General features: G+C 37.5%; 1 protein-coding gene across 13 annotated transcripts in view; it reads left to right on the top strand.

The window, feature by feature from the left end:
• The window catches only part of Akap13 (A-kinase anchoring protein 13), a 320,766-nt gene that overhangs the window by 290,659 nt on the left and 11,598 nt on the right, over positions 1-18,509 (top strand). For 11 of the 13 annotated variants that reach the window (XM_048790293.1, XM_048790302.1, XM_048790300.1 and 8 more), the window contains 12 exons: positions 737-849; positions 1,445-1,597; positions 2,431-2,681; positions 5,320-5,445; positions 5,556-5,673; positions 6,402-6,650; positions 9,700-9,776; positions 10,346-10,527; positions 10,661-10,743; positions 13,626-13,820; positions 17,167-17,328; positions 18,222-18,292. In XM_048790293.1, the coding sequence (XP_048646250.1) occupies positions 737-849; positions 1,445-1,597; positions 2,431-2,681; positions 5,320-5,445; positions 5,556-5,673; positions 6,402-6,650; positions 9,700-9,776; positions 10,346-10,527; positions 10,661-10,743; positions 13,626-13,820; positions 17,167-17,328; positions 18,222-18,292 (1,780 nt within the window). The remainder of the gene's footprint in view (positions 1-736; positions 850-1,444; positions 1,598-2,430; positions 2,682-5,319; positions 5,446-5,555; positions 5,674-6,401; positions 6,651-9,699; positions 9,777-10,345; positions 10,528-10,660; positions 10,744-13,625; positions 13,821-17,166; positions 17,329-18,221; positions 18,293-18,509) is intronic. The other 2 variants (XM_048790297.1, XM_048790295.1) reach the window with 2 other exon arrangements.

The raw sequence follows: 18,509 nt of genomic DNA, 5'->3' as shown, positions 1-18,509 counted from the left end.
TATGATGTTTTGGCTGGTTTGGATAAAATGCCTACTTGCCTATCATCTCAAATGTAAGACACATCTTTTGCATGTGTCTTAACCTAGGTTGATGGAAGTTAACAAGAGGATGCAAAATTTCCTTTTGTCTGTATATCCTAACCTCTGTGCTAGCTAATGTTTCCTCCTCTTAAAAACATTTTTGTCTTGTGGTCTCATTATCTCCATAAGTCTTTTTTTCAAAAGTTGTATTATCAAGTTGGTTCGCATTGTGACTTGAAAAGTTGTTTTAAAAAAAAATTGAAGTTTTAAGTGATTGTTATTGCTTTTGCTTTTGTGTTATGCAGTACATTTGTTGGGTACCTACTATACAAGCTGGTGAGTTGGATTGAGAAAGTCCCAAGAATATAGCACTTAGTCTATAATTACTTAGGCAAGTGTAGTGGCTAGGCAATAAGTTTTAAATAGCAAAATTTCTTATAGAATGTGTACATGATATGAGTGAAGAAAGTTTTCTTTGCTGATTATCATTTAAATAAAAAAAAGAAGTCTCAAAGAGTTGAAAAGTTTTACGTTTGCAAGGATATTAAATGCTACTAAACTTTAAGAATAGTGTTGTTGCTCTGTGCCTGGTGTAAGTAATTGGTCTTTAGTCACTGTAGAACTTTCAGCCAGCTATCGTTTTCGAATTTTTCAGGTACTTCTTTAAGTGTGTGAACACTGCTATTTGATAGAATGTACTTCTTTTTGTCCCCAGAGTTGGCAATGATGAGAGCATGTCCAACACCTGGAAATTCCTGTCTCATTCAACAGACTCACTGAATAAGATCAGCAAGGTCAATGAGTCAACAGAATCACTTACTGATGAGGGTAAGAGGAAGTTGTGGCCTGTATTATATGCCTCTGTAGAGAATGTGCCTTTACATAGAACACCATTGTTAATAGTGCCTACCTCTTCCTTACCGTGTGAAGCTTCTCTAAATTTGTCTGTAAAGCATCAAATGCATTAAAATGAATTGGTAATCACCCTTAACCAGTTGTTAATTGTGCCATTGACTTTAAATGTGGGCATACCCTTGTGTGGAGAAATGACTTTTCTTCCCTAGTCTTTTGTGCACTATTAATTCTAGCTCTCGTGGCATGATAAGCTTACTTTATTAAACCTGTAAAGGTAGCAGATCCCTTCCAGTTCCTGCTTCATGTGGGAATCATCTCTTATTCATATGTTTGATTTATATTTTATTTATCTTTTCTTAACCAGTCTTGAATGTAGAGTCTGAGTCACTCCCAAATAGGACATTGATTATTTTCTAGAACCAGGATATACTCTCCATGAAGAACTCCTGTGTTAATGCAGAGTATTTGTTTCTTAAGAAATCATTTATCATCCTAAGAAGTATCCAACCTAGGCTTTTTAGAAGTCACAAACTCAAGATTCTAATATTAATTTTTTTTATATTTTGAGGAGTAGGTACAGACATGAATGAAGGACAGCTAATGGGAGACTTTGAGATTGATTCCAAACAGCTAGAAGCAGAGTCTTGGAGTCGGATAGTGGATGGCAAGTTTCTGAAACAGCAAAAGAAAGATGTGGTCAAACGGCAAGAAGTGATTTATGGTGAGATTCTTCATTTGCTCTGCTTACATTTGATTTGCATTGTTCAACATTTTTAAACTAGTGATTTGATAGGCTGTGGAAAAATCAACTTTTGATTTTTAAGATTTTAAAGATTTCCTTTAAAAACTTTGAGGTACACAAACAAGTTCTTATTTGTATCCTTTTCTTCCTTTGCCCTATTCTATTTCTTTTTCATTCTCTTGAGTGTTTTATTTATATATGAGTGCTCAGTTGCACAGCAGTCCTAGGAAGAGATCTCTTATGAAAGTGCAGTTTTGAGCCAAGCATGGTAGCACATCCTTGTAATCCCAGCAGCTCAGGAGGCTGAGGCAGGAGGATCACAAGTTCAAATCCAGCTCAGCAACTTAGTGAGGCCCTAAGCAATTTAGCAAGACTTTGTCTCATAATAAAAAATTAAAAGGTCTGGGGAGGTGGCTCAGTGGTAAGTGCCCCTGGCTTCAATTCCCACTACCAAAAAAAAAGAAAAAAAAAGGAGAAAGTGCAGTTTTGTTCCTCAGCTACACTAGAAAATAGATGAAATATAAGTTGTTTATAGGGAACAGAAATAGTCATTTATGAGAGGTGCTGAATCCAGTGAAGCATTCTTGGTGTAAGCAGTACTTAAGTATACCTGTCATCAGAAAATAGTGTTGGGTAATGTGAAAAGTAGAGGATTAAGATGAGAATACCTTAGGAAAAATACAGCTATTGAGCCAGTTTTAAAGTTTAAATTGAATTCCAAAATAACCTTATGACTGTAGCAGCTGATCTTTGAAGGACAATGCTCTTTTAAATTAAAAATAAAAATTGTTGATCTCTGTCCTCCTTCCCAGAGTTAATGCAGACAGAGTTCCATCACATCCGAACTCTCAAGATCATGAGTGATGTGTACAGTCGGGGGATGATGACAGATCTGCTCTTTGAGCAGCAGATGGTGGAAAAGCTGTTTCCCTGTTTGGATGAGCTGATTGGTATCCATAGCCAGTTCTTTCAGAGGATTCTGGAGCGGAAGAAGGAGTCTGTGGTGGATAAAAGTGAAAAGAACTTTCTTATCAAGAGGATAGGGGATGTGCTTGTAAATCAGGTGAGCCACAGGAAGGGTCTCTGGTTCTTCTCACTTGTTGTGAGGGGGAAAAGTGAAGCCTCGGGGCTCAGGAACCATACATTCACATCTCAGTTCTGCCTTTTACCTGTGTAAGCTTAGGGAAGTTAATCTCTCTAAGCCTTGATTTCCTTTTCTATAAAAAAGAACAATAGGGATTCTCTGCTTTTGCTATTTTAAAAAGTTAAAGGGAAGTATCTGTATGTATGTGTGTGTGATATATAGATAAATATGTTATATATCAATACCTAACACACAGTAGAAACACAGTAAAAAAGAGTTGGAAATCAAAGAATACTTATTGGAAATCTTCACCTTTGCCCTGTGGCTCAAATCAGAAGGATCTCATTTACAAAAAAAAACAAACAAAAAACTGATGAACATAGAAAATTGAACAAGAGACTGTCTGTGAAATACATAACTAAAATATGTATTGTTGATATTTTTATCATAGTGGTATGGTTTTACTCCCACTCTAAGAAAATTTATCTAAAAGTTATTTTGATACTTGCAGATGTATTTGTGACAAGCAGCTATTAATGGTTTCTTCAGAAAATTTTCTTGAAAAAAATAAAACTTCAGGTATAACACACGTACAATTAGTATTTTTTTCCCCCAGCAAATCTCTGCTTTTGTGAAGGAACAGAGGCTTAATTGCTGGAACATTTGTCTGAGAATTAGAAATTTTGTCTTTTCCTTGTATTAGCCCATTCTGCTCATTTCACTAACTCATTATTGTATTCATTCATTCTTGAAGTATTTACTGAGCATCTGGTAAATACACAGATATGTTAAACATGACTTGGACCTCTGCCTCAGGGAACTGCTATTCTAGAAGTAAAAATAGGCGTGTTGTGAAATAAATGCAAATCTGGTATGGCAGATTTGCATATTGAACAGGGCATCTGCAACAGAGCCTTCCAGTCATTTTCCATTCCACTCTTTCTGCCTTACCTCTCTGCCTTTAAGGCCTGCAACAGGCAATTCACCAAACCTTGACTTATATTATCATTTGTAGCTCCTTACATTTATTTATATACATCCCCTAGTAAGATCATTGACACTGGGATTGAAATCATAGTACTGGTGTCTATTTCTGTGCACCAGTGCTGGATTTTATCTTTTAGGGCACTTGTTTTATGGTATATAGAGTATAAGTAAATAACATCTTTCTGCTGGTTTCTCCATTGGTAAGTGGGGATAGGAAAAACTACCCTGAGTCCTTTTCAAATTTTTTTTTTTTTTTTAATATGGTGCTGAGGATTGAACCCAGGGTCTTGCACGTGCAAGGCAAGCCCTCTACTCCTGAGCCATAACCCACGCCCCAAATTCTTTTTTTTTTTTTTTGTATAGTGCTGGGTATTGAACCAAGGGCCTTATGCATGCAAGGCAAGCACGCTGCCAACTGAGCTATAGCCCCAGTCTACTTTTCAGATTTTTTTGGTAAAGTGTAATATGTCTGAGATTTTTAGTGCATGGAAATCAGTGCTTAGCATGAATTAGATAGACACCTTACAAAAATTCACTGATTTACCCCAAGATGAACATTACTTCAGATGGATCTTTGAGATTGCACAGATTTGGGAATTATTTAAGGGTATACAGGTTTATTAAAACTGTTTACCTGAAGTAAAAGTATCTCATGAAGAAAAACCCAGCCCTTACCTTAAATTAAGGAGATCGAAGTTTTAAGACATGAAATGTATTTTTAAATCATGAAAATGTAAGTTTTATTCAGATAAAATTCTTATTCTGTAACAATCCACTCATTTAAAATGTGAAGCTAAATTGTTTTTAGTATATTCAGAGTTGTATAACCACCATCACAGTGAATTTTAAAACATTTTATCATTCCAGAAAGAAACCCCATACTCATTAGTAGTTGCTCCCTTTCACACAAAAACATCAAATTGCTCTAATCCTAGGTAACTGCTAATATATTTTCTCTTGCCTCTTCTGGACATTTCTGTATAAACATAATAAAACAATATGTGGTCCTTCATGACTGGCTTTTTTCAAGATTATAATGGTTTTCAAGATTATTCAGAATTGTAGCAACTTTGTTGCTTTTTATGACTGAATGATACTTCTTTGTATGGATACCATGTTTTATTTATTTTATCTACTGATGGACATTCTTTTTACTATTTGGGGGCTATTATGAATGATGTTACTATGAACATTTGTGCATAAGTTTGTTTGTTTTTAAAGAGAGAAAGAGAGAAAAGAGAGAGAGAATTTTCTAATATTTATTTTTCAGTTTTTGGCAGACACAACATCTTTATTTTATTTTTATGTGGTGCTAAGGATTGAACCCAGCGCCCCGCCAGGTGAACGCATTACCGCTTGAGCCACATCCCCAACCCTGTGCATAAGTTTTTATGTAGATGTACGTTTTCATTTCTCTTGGGTATACACCTAGGAGTAGAAGTAGTAGGTCTCAAGAAAGCTCTGTGTTTGACCTTTAATGGAGTGCCAAACCATTTTCCAGAGCTGCTATCAATTTATCTTTAAGGGGAATTTATGAGAAAGCATTCTTAGCTTTTACAAATGGACTGGAAACTTTTTACAGGATGATCCCCTGAAATAGAGCATAACCGTTATTCTCTTTCCTCTGCAGTTTTCGGGTGAGAATGCAGAACGCTTAAAGAAGACATATGGCAAGTTTTGTGGGCAACACAACCAATCCGTAAACTACTTCAAAGATCTTTATACAAAGGATAAGCGTTTTCAGGCCTTTGTAAAGGTATTGATGTGAAACATGAAAATCTCCATCAAGAGCAATACATCACTGTCAGTTTTAGCTGCAGTCTTCCTTGTGCAGAAGTTCCTAACAGTTTGTTTACTCCCTTGCAGAAGAAGATGAGCAGCTCAGTGGTAAGGAGACTTGGGATCCCAGAGTGCATATTACTTGTAACCCAGCGGATCACTAAGTACCCAGTTTTGTTCCAAAGAATATTGCAATGTACCAAAGGTGAGTCTCCTTTTTAACTCAGTTTTATATGCCATTGCACTGTTGACCAAATTCTATCCTGTAGTGCTAGAGACCACCATAGAAAGCTGTTTCATATTGCAGTACGTCTAAAAGAGAGCCTGTGCTTTATCTTGAAAACAGTTTTCTTTAGTGAAAACTTGGAATGTTATGTCACCAGACTTAGGATGGATGATAACAGGAAGGAAAAGGGAGTTATTGATTCCAAAGTGTTCAGAGCCCTGAGCAGCTAATTTCCCTGATCACTATACTGTCAGACAGTTCCACCAGTTCTTCCCATGAGTGCTAGAACTGCTGCTGCTTCTCATGTAATCACTGCATGCTGGTTTATCGTCTTAGGTTCTCCTAAGCATTTACATTAACATTAAAGATTACAAGCTAGCTAGCTATGTTAAAGATTTGGTAAAATAAAGAAATAAATAACTTGTTGCTCCTTCCTAGCCCTCCCTACTTAAAATGTAGGGTTTCTTTTATTTTGAACAGAGATATAAGTTCATATTATCTGTATTATTGAGAACTGCTAACCTTCCTTAGTATTAGACTTAAAAATGCAAGAGAGAGGAGCATGTGACCTCTGGCGTGTTGTCTGCACTCTGATAGCCTAACCACAGAGGGTGAATGATGAAGTGGAACAAAAAGGCAGGACTCCCTCCCCTTCTACTCTAGTCTGGAAGGAAGCCATTATAGCATAATTATTCTTTGTTCCAAAGACAACGAAGCAGAGCAAGAAGACCTAACTCAGTCCTTGAACCTGGTGAAGGATGTAATTGGAGCTGTAGACAGCAAAGTGGCAAGTTATGAAAAGAAAGTGCGTCTCAATGAGATTTATACAAAGACAGATAGCAAGTCAATCATGAGGATGAAGAGTGGTCAGATGTTTGCCAAGGAGGATTTGAAGCGGAAGAAGCTGGTAAGAGATGGAAGCGTGTTTCTGAAGAGTGCTGCTGGAAGGTTGAAAGGTAAGGCTCAGCTTACTTGTGTCTGACTATGTGCCTAAGGAGAAAATCCAACTATTTTATTGGAAAAATTCACCACAGTTTTTTTTTTTTTTTTCCTCTGGAGCCTATGTCCAAACATCACTCAGGAGCAATAATCATTTAATTGTGATTTTTAGATCAAAAAAGACTGGTTGAGCCGAGCTCCGTGGCACACACTTGTAATCCCCAGCATCTCAGGAGGCTGAGACAGAAGGATTGCAAGTTCAAAGCCAGCCTCAGCAATGGTGAACTGCTAAGCAACTCAATGAGATTCTGGCTCTACAAAACAGGGCTAGGAATGTGGCTCAGTAGTTGAGTGTTCCGGAGTTCAATCCGCGGTACCCCCTTCCAAAAAAAAAAGCCTGGTTGGAAATAGTTTGCAAAAATCATATGAAATAAAATTAAGTAAACAAGGAAATGATGCAGTCAGGGAAAATGGAAAATAAGATTTTAAAAAATAAAGGGGAAAATTAAAAATTAATACAAATGTGCAAGCAGTTAAGGAAGATGCATTCTCTTATGAGAGGAATGACCAGTGTGGGATTAGGGCCTGTGGAAAAAAAGTTACAAGGAGGGAGAACTCAGTCAGCATCTGTGAGATTGAAAACACAACACTTGTTCCCAAGAGATGTTAGAGGGCCTTGCAGCTTCAGAGACCTTAAAGGTAAGTTTAACTCATATCAACCAGAAATGTTCTCTCATCTTTAAGATATAATGATGTAGGTAACTGCTATCAGAGGAGTCCTCACCATAGTCTTACCATAGAGTCTCACCATGCTTGGAACAGTATTACAGAAGCCCCAGGCAGTCAACTGTTTTCAACCATGAATGAATCTGGGATCAAAACAAAACTACTTGGAAAGAGATACTTGCTATCGAATCTGATACGTGCTGGAACAGAGAAAAGGGTGGGTAGTAGTGGAATTATTCCTGGTGGTGGGGACTAGCAAGTGTGGAAACATGGAATTGGAGAAGTAGACAGCCCAGGCTCTCAAACAGATTGCACAGTGAGTGACAGGGAAGAATGGAAAATAGGCCTGAAGAAAACTGCTGGAGCTGCACTGTAATGAGGAGCATAGTACACACCGAGGCATCAGTGGCCACTCTTGACATATGTGGGTCAGGGATGGGTACCCAATGGAGGGATTTTTAAAAGGAAAGGGATATATTAGACATTTTTTAGCACAGTGACTAGATGGAGTGTAGAGTTGAGTGTGAAAAGAGACTGGTGATGGATGCATCAGGAGATGGTTGTGATTCAGGGAAGTGCTAATCCAGGCCTGCCCTGCAGTAGAGGACATGTAAGATAAGGACAGGGTAATCACAGAAAAGAAATGTCTCTTGTGCCACCAACAGCTGTGCATTTCACTGTTCTGTGATATACTTGAATCAAGCTCCTCCCTTCCAGCCCTAATGTCCTGTGATGTTCAAAGAGCTCTGCCTCAGGACTGTTTCCAAACTCACCCTTGAGGCTGTCTTTTGAGCAGGCTGACATTTCAAAAATATCTGCACACTCTTGTAAGGACCTGGATTTCCTAAAGCCACTGCTCTCTGGATCTCGCAGTATATTCTTTCCTTTGCATAGCAATTTATTGATTGATTCTCAAAATAAAAACTAATGGATTCCAACTATTGAAAAAAAAAATTGTGGTCAAGCCAGTGTCATAAGGATAGATTTTCTGGCTTGAAATGCATCTGCTGGAGAATGAATTGGTGTTTAGTCATTTTCACCCCTAAGTGAACTTGTGCCAAAAACAGCCAGTACTATGTTGAGTACTTTTGAAAAGGGTGGATTGTTTTTCTCTGATACATAGACACCAATCATATAAATGTCAGGATTCAATAAAATTGAAACTTGTGTTTTGTTTTTTCAAACACGTGAATTATCTAAAATTAAACTTCAGACAAATAAATGTGTCAAACCTAATGATAGTTTATGTAAAATTACTATAGTCTAAGTTGAAAAATTAGACCTTCCTTAAAAACGGACATCCTTCATTCTATTTTTTTATGACTATGAAGTGAATTTCACAGAAAGGGGATTCTGGTATGGCAGAGGTTTAAGACAAGGCCAGGAGGGAGCTGCACAAATCATTTCCATCCTTTTCCCGAGGAATCATAGGCTTCACTTTCTAGAGTAAAGATATGTAAGGGACAACCTATGAGCCCTCAGTAGATGGCTCAGAGATGTCAAGCTGTCCTTAAGAGAGTAATGGAAAAATGTCACTTTGTAGTCCTAGAAGATTACTCAAAGCAAGAGTTTGTGGAGTTTGGGGAAGTTGTTGTTTTGTTTTTATGTGTTTAATTCTTGCAACCAGTTAAGAGATGTTAATCTGGCTTTGGTTTGGGAAAGGAGGGGCTGCAGTTGAAAGCCAGGGCCTCACATCTGCCAAGCATATGTATATGTTTTAATAGAAAGGAAGAGAAGGCTGTTATCACAAAGACATTGAAGAGGACTACTGCCTATGGGAGCTGGGAACAGACCTCTGTATTCACTTGTACTTATGAGACCAGAGAGTGTCTGCAGAGGCCCTTCTTGTTCTTTTGGGGGCACAGAAGAAATCTACTTTTTGTTAGACTTAGATACTTCTGTATATCAACTTTCATGGCTATTGTTTCCCATGACTGTAATCATAAGTTGAGAAAGATTATAATGTGAGAATTTTGTGGAAAATGTTGCTCTAGGTTGCTGTTTAACATTGGTTGAAATAAAAATTTAAAACTTTATTCTTAAAAGCATTCTTAAAATCTTGCCCTCTAAAATGTATCTTTTCAGGACTGAGTATTTAAACTTTTCCAAGACAAGGCTTTGGTGATAAACCCCATTTTTAAATGCCTTTAGAAATCTAGTGACTGGGACTAGTCCTACGGAACTGTAAAACTGCTGCATTGAGGAAGAGTGTGATCTCAGACCATAGTTTACCCTTGTGGGGTGTATGACTGAAACTCCTTCAGTAAAAACCCTTCTGGCTGTAGTTAACTATTTAGTGATCATTGTTCCCTCTTATCTTTCTCCATTGCTGCTTTTCAGAGGTCCAAGCAGTTCTTCTCACTGACATTTTAGTTTTCCTTCAAGAAAAAGACCAGAAGTACATCTTTGCATCATTGGTAAGCTGAATTGTTACTTTCTTCTGCTTGGAATTAATACTATCCAAAACAACTAGGTTAGGTGTGGAGTATAATCACTAACTCATGGTTCACCCACCCTCTGAAAATTAAATGGCTCAGGATCAATTCCTGTAATTTCTTACATAGCCTCATGATTTTCTGTTGTTCCTTCCCACTGCCAAAATTATTTTTCTATTCTCTCACAATCCTTTTTATTGCACAGAATGTTTGATGATTTGAATAGAAATTTGTCAGTGAAGTGATTCTCATGATTTGATCTCATAAGTGGTGCTCATGTGTGATATGTCTGTGGGGAACCTGGAGTCATTATGTGAAAAACATGACTAGAAGCTTTATAGCTATAGACTATCATCTCCTTTTTGGAAATCTTTTTCTGTTTTTTAAAATTGAAATGAAATAGTAATATATTTATCTTTATCCTAAAATTGCCATTATTCTTTTAATCCATACGCACTTAAACAGTATCTGGTCTTATCTTACATAAGAGTTGTTCTTAAAAGTTAGAACATTGTATACATATCTTATATTTGCCCTTCCCCATTTTCTAGGACCAGAAATCAACAGTGATCTCTTTAAAGAAGCTGATCGTAAGAGAAGTGGCACATGAGGAGAAAGGTCTATTCCTGATCAGTATGGGAATAAAAGATCCAGAGATGGTAGAGGTCCATGCCAGCTCCAAAGAGGAACGAAACAGCTGGATTCAGATCATTCAGGACACAATCAATACACTGTAAGTGAAACACTAGGGCCCACCCTTCCTAGACCTCTTGATAACTCTGTAATTTCATAATAGATCAGGCAGTAATCAGAGTAATTGATACCTTAGGAATTTTTTGTTTTGTCTTTTCTTTTGATTTTATTAGGAACAGAGATGAAGATGAAGGAATTCCTAGTGAGAATGAGGAAGAAAAGAAAGTGCTGGATACCAAAGCCCGGGAGTTAAAAGGTAACTGTTGGTCACTGGTCCAGGGCCTTTGTCTGGAAAATCTATGATTGCAAAAGACTGTTAGTGGTTTCCAGAGGTACTGGCTGCTCCTCAGCTCCAGAGCTATCTCAGCAGGCCTTGACAACAGAGAAATGAAGAGTTCCTAACAAAACAGTCTTGGCAAAGAATGGCTATAAGAATGGTCCAATATTAGATCAAGAGAATGTTAATTGTCTTTTTAGCATCAGTATTCCTGGACCCTGATGATATTCTTTGTGTTTATCACAGAGAATTTACCAAATTTCATGGTCACATCTAAGATTAAAGCAAAGGAAGAAAGGTATCTGAGGAACATAATCCTCCTGTTAATCTTCCTGTCAGTCCTGGCTTTCTCAGTCATCTATACGTTCATAAATGAGTAGTGAGGTGGTTTGGGAAGAAAAGTACTTATTGATTATGTTTGACCACTATTTATTATCTGCTTTTTCTTATCAGTACTCTACAAGACAAATATTTTATTTCTTATTGTGCAGGTGAGATACTGAGGACCCCAAAGGCCAAACAACCTAGAGTCAAATGTATAGCTAGTGACTGAGCCAAAATTATAATTCCTATCAGGATGAGATAAACAGAAGGACCTGATACTCATCTCCTTCACATGGCTTATTGCATGTTCCTAAGTAAAGACTGCTTTGAGTAGAAATCAGGCTGAAAGTCAAGTAAATGTAAACACTAAGGTGTTGTTAGTCCTTTAAGCTGTATAAAGGGATAGCATTCTGTTTCATTGAAGGGAAAAAAATGGACAGGTTTAGGCTGGAGCCAATTTTATCAAGTTTTTATCTTACATATCAAATGATTAGGATGACAAGGATAACGTTAACATTTGTTAGGCACCTGGCTAGGTGTCCTACTAGATACTAGGGGAAACTCACACTCCAACAATGTAGACATAAGGGAATGACAGGCCACAAAGTGGTTATGAGACCCATAAACACATATAAAGTGTGGGAGATCTGCTCCTCTGCCTCTGATAAGTTACAGAGAAGTTAATGCCTGAGCTACATCTGAAAAAAAAATTATCTCCCCGAATTAGAATAAGATAAGGGATTGGATGTATCTGCAAAGAATGACAGTTTTGAGGTATCTGGAGGGTCAAGGCTAATTGACAAGACAACAGCTTAAGCTGGGAAGGAACCAGGTCTTGAAAGGAAACAAGGGCTTAATGATAAAATTTTAAAAAATAGTTTTAATATGTGTTGGAACCCATTAAGACAATTGCTGGAGGGAGTGGGGGTCCACTGGTAATAGATCAGTTTGGAGACTCTTAGGTCAAGATATGTGAGAAATGAGATGGAGGACTGATGTGAATAGGAAATAAGATTATTAAAACTTGGTCAACTAGGGGCTGGGGATGTGGCTCAAGTGGTAGCACGTTTGCCTAGCATGCGTGCAGCCTGGGTTCGATCCTCAGCACCACATACAAACAAAGATGTTGTGTCCGCCAAAAAAACTGAAAAATAAATATTAAAAAATTCTTTAAAAAAAAAAAAAACTTGGTCAACTGGATGTGAATGATGGAACAGAGTGAGGAGACAAAATCTCTCTCAGGACTCTAAATTGGTAACCTGAAGGATTGGGAGTGCTGAGGAAGAGACCATAAGCTAAAGGAAAGAGTAGGATAGCAAGACCAGAAAACAGATTGGTTTCTGACATCCTGAAAATAAGCCATCTCATTAGAGATGGCCACTTGACAGTGGGGCTCAGAGGTTTGACACTCAAAGAGAGAACAGGATTTGAAATGCTTGTTGGGAATTATTAGCATACAGGAGGTAATTAAAACCATGGGAGTGAGATCCCCAAGCAGAAAAGTGTAAAAAGTATAGAAAACAGCAGAGGTTGGAACCATGGGAGGAACCCAGCTATGCCACTCCCTGGCAGATGGCAGATCCATAAAGTGCCCTTAGAAAGAGTGATAGGAATAAAACTGATGTATTCAAGTGAAGGAGGGAAATTGTCTCAAAAGGAGGAAGTAATCATCTGTTGGAAAAGACCTAAAACTAGGACTGGGGCTGTAGCTCAGTGGCAGAGCACTAGCCTAATACATGTGACGTATTGGGTTTGATCCTCAGCACCACATAAAAATAAATGAATAAAATAAAGGCATTTTGTCCATGTACAACTAAAAAAAAAAAAAAAAAAAAAAAAAACCTAAAACTAAACTAAAGGATCTCTGGCTGGGTACAGTGGCACATACCTGTAGTCCCAGCTACTTAGGAGGCTGAGGCAGAAGAACCACGAATTCAAGGCCAGTCAGGACAACTTGGTGAGATTCTGTCTCAATACAGAATAAAAAGATCTGAGGAAGTGTCTCAGTGGCAGAATGCTTGCCTAGAATGCTAGAGATCCAAGGTTCAATCACCAGCACCACGAAAAACGAAAAGCTGTCTTTGAATTCAGTAATGAAAGCAGTTTGCTGAATGGTGGGGCCAAATCAGGAGAGAAATGGGTTGAAAAATAAAAAGCCAAATAAGGGAGCAGAAACACAAAGTACAGACTTATTTGGTTAGATATTCCAAGGTGATCTTCCAGGTAGCAATTATAGATTATAAACTTGATAACTGCCTGCAAAATGAAAAGGAGTAGGGGCTTGGATTGTGGCACAGTGGTAGCGCACTTGCCTAGCATGCATGAGGCACTGGGTTCAATTCTCAGCACCACATACAAATAAATAAAATAAAGGTCCATCAACAACTAAAAAATATTTTTAAAAAAATGAAAAGGGGTAGAGGAAGCCATTTTCTGTCTTGGCCTTTTCCATAAATTACCACAAGGTGGAGCTCATGTTTTAGTCATCTTAAAATTCTAAACAAATCACTAATGAGTTTTCTCCATCCACCCTAAAGAACAACTTCAGCAGAAGGACCAACAGATCCTCCTCTTATTGGAAGAAAAGGAGATGATTTTCCGGGACATGACTGAGTGCAGCACTCCCTTGCCAGAGGATTGCTCCCCAACTCAAAGCCCTAGAACTCTCTTCCGCTCGAACACAGAGGAGGCTCTCAAAGGTGGACCTTTAATGAAAAGTGCAATAAATGAGGGTAACTACCATTTAGTATTACTCCTTCTTTGGCCTCTCCCAATGTGGATTAAACACTGTTAACAGTTTTTACTGTGTTATTGTAAAATAAAGCACCGATACAGAAAATTAGAGTAAACCCTTGGCTCAATTATCAGTTGAGCATCCTTATACAGGTCAAGAAGTACAATGCAGCCAAACACCCTAAAAGCCCCTCCAGGTACCCTGTTCCCATCACATCTCCCTCCTTCCAATAGGAGCAGATATTTCTGCCCTTACTAGTAATTACACACTGTCCCCTTCTTTGTATATAGTCTGTGTTTGAATCATCTGAGCTGTTTAAACTAAAGGTGAGTATTATTCATACTGCAGTTCTGGCCTCTCTTTCCTTCAAATTCACAGCTGAGTTCAGAGGCTTAATTGCTCAGAATTGATTCCTTTTGGCAAGCTGTGTTTTTGTAGTGTTGCATTCTTTATCAGGAGGCACCAAATATGTAATTGACTCCCCTTTTATGTTGCTGTTATTTTTGGCGGGAGGAGTTGGTAACATAGGAAAAATAGGGTAAATTCTTGGGGTTTTTTCCCCCTCCCTTTATTTATCAGTTTCCAAAGTTAGTAAATTGGTTTATGGTCCTTCTGAAGGGAGGAACCATACTTTTTTTTCTTTTTAATATTATTATTATTTTTAATAATAATATTTTTTAATAATATTATTATTTTAATATTTATTCCTTTTTTCACCTATTGAGCCATTTTCTGTTGAATCTGGGGTATAGCTCAGTGGTAGAGCCTATGGATCACTGATGTTCAATCAAAAATAAATAAAATAAATATGGAGGATTCATGGTTTTAAACATGCTCACTGAGTTCCAAGTTATTGCAATTCTCAATGTCATTTAAAGCTCAGAGTGTCCCATGTTTGCAAGTGAGCATCTCTTTCTTTGACTTTGCATTATGTAGCATGACCATAGTCATCTGAGAACTCTTTTTACTATCTGGTAGAGTAAGATGGTCCAGGCTCATCTTGATTGTTTTCTGTCCCAGATAGGAATCAACCATTTTCCCAAGAGCTCTAATTTTTTTTTAGTGGAAAATAATATTTTAAAACTATAATGTGGACACTGGGGATGGTCAATATTACTCAATATGTCATTGTTGCTAGCTTGGGCTTTTTCAGTGGACAGAGTTGGGTGAATATATTTATATGAATTCATGTTGATGTATCTAATCAAATTGTGAAGTATAGGGATTTTTTAACCTAATGTCTCATATTAAATCTCTGTCCTTTCTTCCACCTTATGAATCTTCATTCTCGAAGATGCGTCATAGAATTGAATATCCTGTATTTACTTACTGTCTTTATTCTATTTTAACACACACATCAGTGTCAAATAAATAATACTGGTACTCCTGCTACCAAACATAGTTTTTGTACATTAGCCCCATTCTCCCTATGTATTTAAGTAGGTGTTCTGTGTCTATACTGTCAGCTTGTAACCATTTATACTGAGCTCTCCTTTCATACTCTTGTTCTACAAGCTCATAAAATTAAAGCTTACCATCAGTCTTTAGGTCAGTGTCCCTCTATTCATTATGGTTGTCTGAAGCTTATCTCCAGGAGATACCTTAGGAAAGCCTTATGAGAATAATATCCTGAATTCGTGCATGTCAGTAATCACTTGAGCATTTTGTACTTGAAAATCTCTTCTGCTGGATGTAAAATTCTTGGCCTGTTTTTTTCTTCCCTTGGATGTGTTAGTTTTCTCCAATATTACTTTGTTTTGTACTGGCATAAAGTGTTGCTCTCAGAGGCTGATGACTATTTGATTTTCCCATGGAAGTCACTTGCTTAGATGACCAAAGGATTTTTTTTTTTTTTTTTTTTTTTTTTAATTTTGTCAAGTCAAGTAGTTGATTTAGACTGCTTTCTTGTTTGGTTGTTTTGGTTGAGTTGTCTGTTTTGATGTTGGGCTGAATTCATCTTTTCCCTAGCCTTACTATTCTCCCCAGGTTTGGGCCTTCTGGGTTCNGTTTCTTTTATTTTGAACAGAGATATAAGTTCATATTATCTGTATTATTGAGAACTGCTAACCTTCCTTAGTATTAGACTGCTTTCTTGTTGGTTGTTTTGGTTGAGTGTCTGTTTTGATGTGGTCACAGGTTTCAGCAGAGGCATTCCTGAATCACAGACTTCAGGTATTCTCCCTGTTCCCTGGGTGGTTTGCTTCTCCAGGAACTGCATTTGCCCAAGTGATCGTCCATCTTGCATATTTTCAGTATTTATTACTTTACTTTTAATACTTTTTATTTCTTCATCTTTTTAATATTTATTCCTTTTTTTTTTTTTTACCTGTTGAGCCGGGGGTTTTTTGTTTGTTTGTTTGTTTCAATTCTTTGAGTGTTGCCACCTCATCTCTTCTTCTAATTTTGACTTAGGTTTTTTTACATCTTGTTTGTTTTCTCAACGTGTTTAAGCATTTTTGTTTTCTGTATAATCTTTCTGCTATGCTTTTTTTTTTTTTTTATTGTCTTTAAGGAAGTTACTCCCCTTGTTCTGTACCCTCCCTCCATTTCTTAACTTTATATGGGATTCAGCTTCAGTACTTTTATATGAAATTAGTTTTTAAACTTTGAGGTTCAGATAACTTTTCTACTTGGTAGTTCTCTTATTTTTGTGTGGTTTTGTTGTAATACCAGGGATCAAATCTACGGGTGCTCTGTCACTGAGCTACCCGCCCCAACCCTTTTTATTTTGACTAAGTTGCTGAGGCTGCCACAGTGCCCAGCTTTTGTAGGATTTTTTTTTTTTAATGTAATGCTTGTTATGATATTTCCTGCCTCTGATTCTCTCAGGACCTTCTTTCTTTCATTCCTGTTGTCCCTCTTCTGCTCAACTTTTAGCACTTTCTCCTTTCTGTAGGCTCTGCTCTAGAAAAGAGCCCAAATTGGTGAGATTTGAGAAGTCAGATGCTTAGGTTCCTCGAGCCCCTTGAACCCCTTGCCATCAGAGGGACCAAAACCCCACCAGTTTTACTTGATGTTTTCACATTGACCTACCTTGCTTTCAGGGATTATCTTTGGGTCTAATTCCAGAAGCCATGCTCCTTCCAGTAAATTACTCTGCCTTCCTTAAACTGTCAAATTTCCCAGATTTAATAAAAGTAAAGTTGAAGGTTCATCTTGAAATGTTTCCATAGAATCCAACTAAAACGTATACCCTGAACTGAGTCATTCTGGACCAGAAAAGTCACCTAGTCACTCTGAGAACATCCTCATCCTGCTCCCTGTACATATCATGCATTACCATGACATGTTTTCCTCCTCATTGAAAAACTGAAGGTCAGCTTTGTGTGTTACCTTTTTTCCAGTGGAGATCCTTCAGGGTTTGGTGAGTGGAAGCCTGGGAGGTGTACTTGGGCAAGCCATCAGCAGCCCTGTTGAGCAAGAAGTCATGGCTGGTCCTATTTCTCTGCCCCGGAGAGCGGAGACCTTTGGAGGGTTTGACAGCCATCAGATGAGTGCTTCCAAAGGTAAGCAGTCCTTGACTCTCCCACACAACTAAAAATGACTTGTATTCTGGTAGCTCCATCTTGTCTGTCCTATTTAATCAATAAATGTTTTAGTGGCATTCTAAAACACTCAGTCATTGGGCTGGGGATGTGGCCCAAGCGGTAGCGCGCTTGCCTGGCATGCGCAGGGTGCTGGGTTCAATCCTCAGCACCACATAAAAATAAAATAAAGATGTTGTATCCACCGAAAACTAAAACATGAATATTAAAAAATTCTCTCTCTCTCTCTCAAAAAACAAAAACAAAAACTCAGTTATGTTCATTTTGACTAACAAAAAATATTCTTCTGTGATCTCAGCTAAGCTATAGCCAAAGAAATAATAACATAGATTGAGCATCCCTAACCCCCAAATTCAAAATCCAAAATCCAGAACTTCTAGAGTGCTGAAATGATGCCACAAATGAAAAAATCCACACTTAGTGGATAGTCAGAACATAGGCATGCTAAAAATATTGTATAAAATTACCTTCAGTCTGTGTGTAAAGGTATATGTGAAACAAATGAATTTTGTGTTTTGGCATGGTCCTGTTCTCAAGATAACTCATAACATGCATATATCCCAAAACCTGAAAAAAAAAACCCAAAGTTCAAAACATTATGATCCCATGCATTTAGACAAGGCAGGGATATTCAACCTTACTTGGTTTTCCTTCCTGCTTCTAGGGCTTTTGCATGAGTGAAATTACTAATAATGGTTTAGACTCCAAGTAGATTTTCCTTTGGAGGGCAGGGGAAGTATTAATATAATTCAGAAATATCATATCCCTAAATTATCTATATCATATTCTTTGCTTGGCTAGTCTCTTTCACAACTTAAAAACAACAACTAAAAACAGCTTTGTTTTTTATTTAGGAGGTGAGAAGGAAGAAGGAGATGATGGGCAAGATCTTAGGAGAACAGAATCAGATAGTGGTCTGAAAAAGGTATTTATTTCTAGAACACATTATATCTGAACCTCTTTGGCACTTTCCTCAGAATTCAAAACTTTTAAAATTATTCTACTTTAATCTTATTTTGGATGCTTGACTTTCTACTTTTAGTAAAATTCTATTTTGAGGGAAAGCACAGTATTCAAAAAGACTATACAATTGAGAATCCCACATCATTGGCGCTTTGTCCTCCCTGGTTTAGATTTATTTT

This window comes from Marmota marmota, unplaced genomic scaffold (assembly GCF_001458135.2).
Source record: "Marmota marmota marmota unplaced genomic scaffold, marMar, whole genome shotgun sequence".
NCBI lineage: Eukaryota > Metazoa > Chordata > Mammalia > Rodentia > Sciuridae > Marmota > Marmota marmota.
Note: the sequence above shows the minus strand (reverse complement) of the source record. Positions and strands in the feature narration are given on the sequence as shown.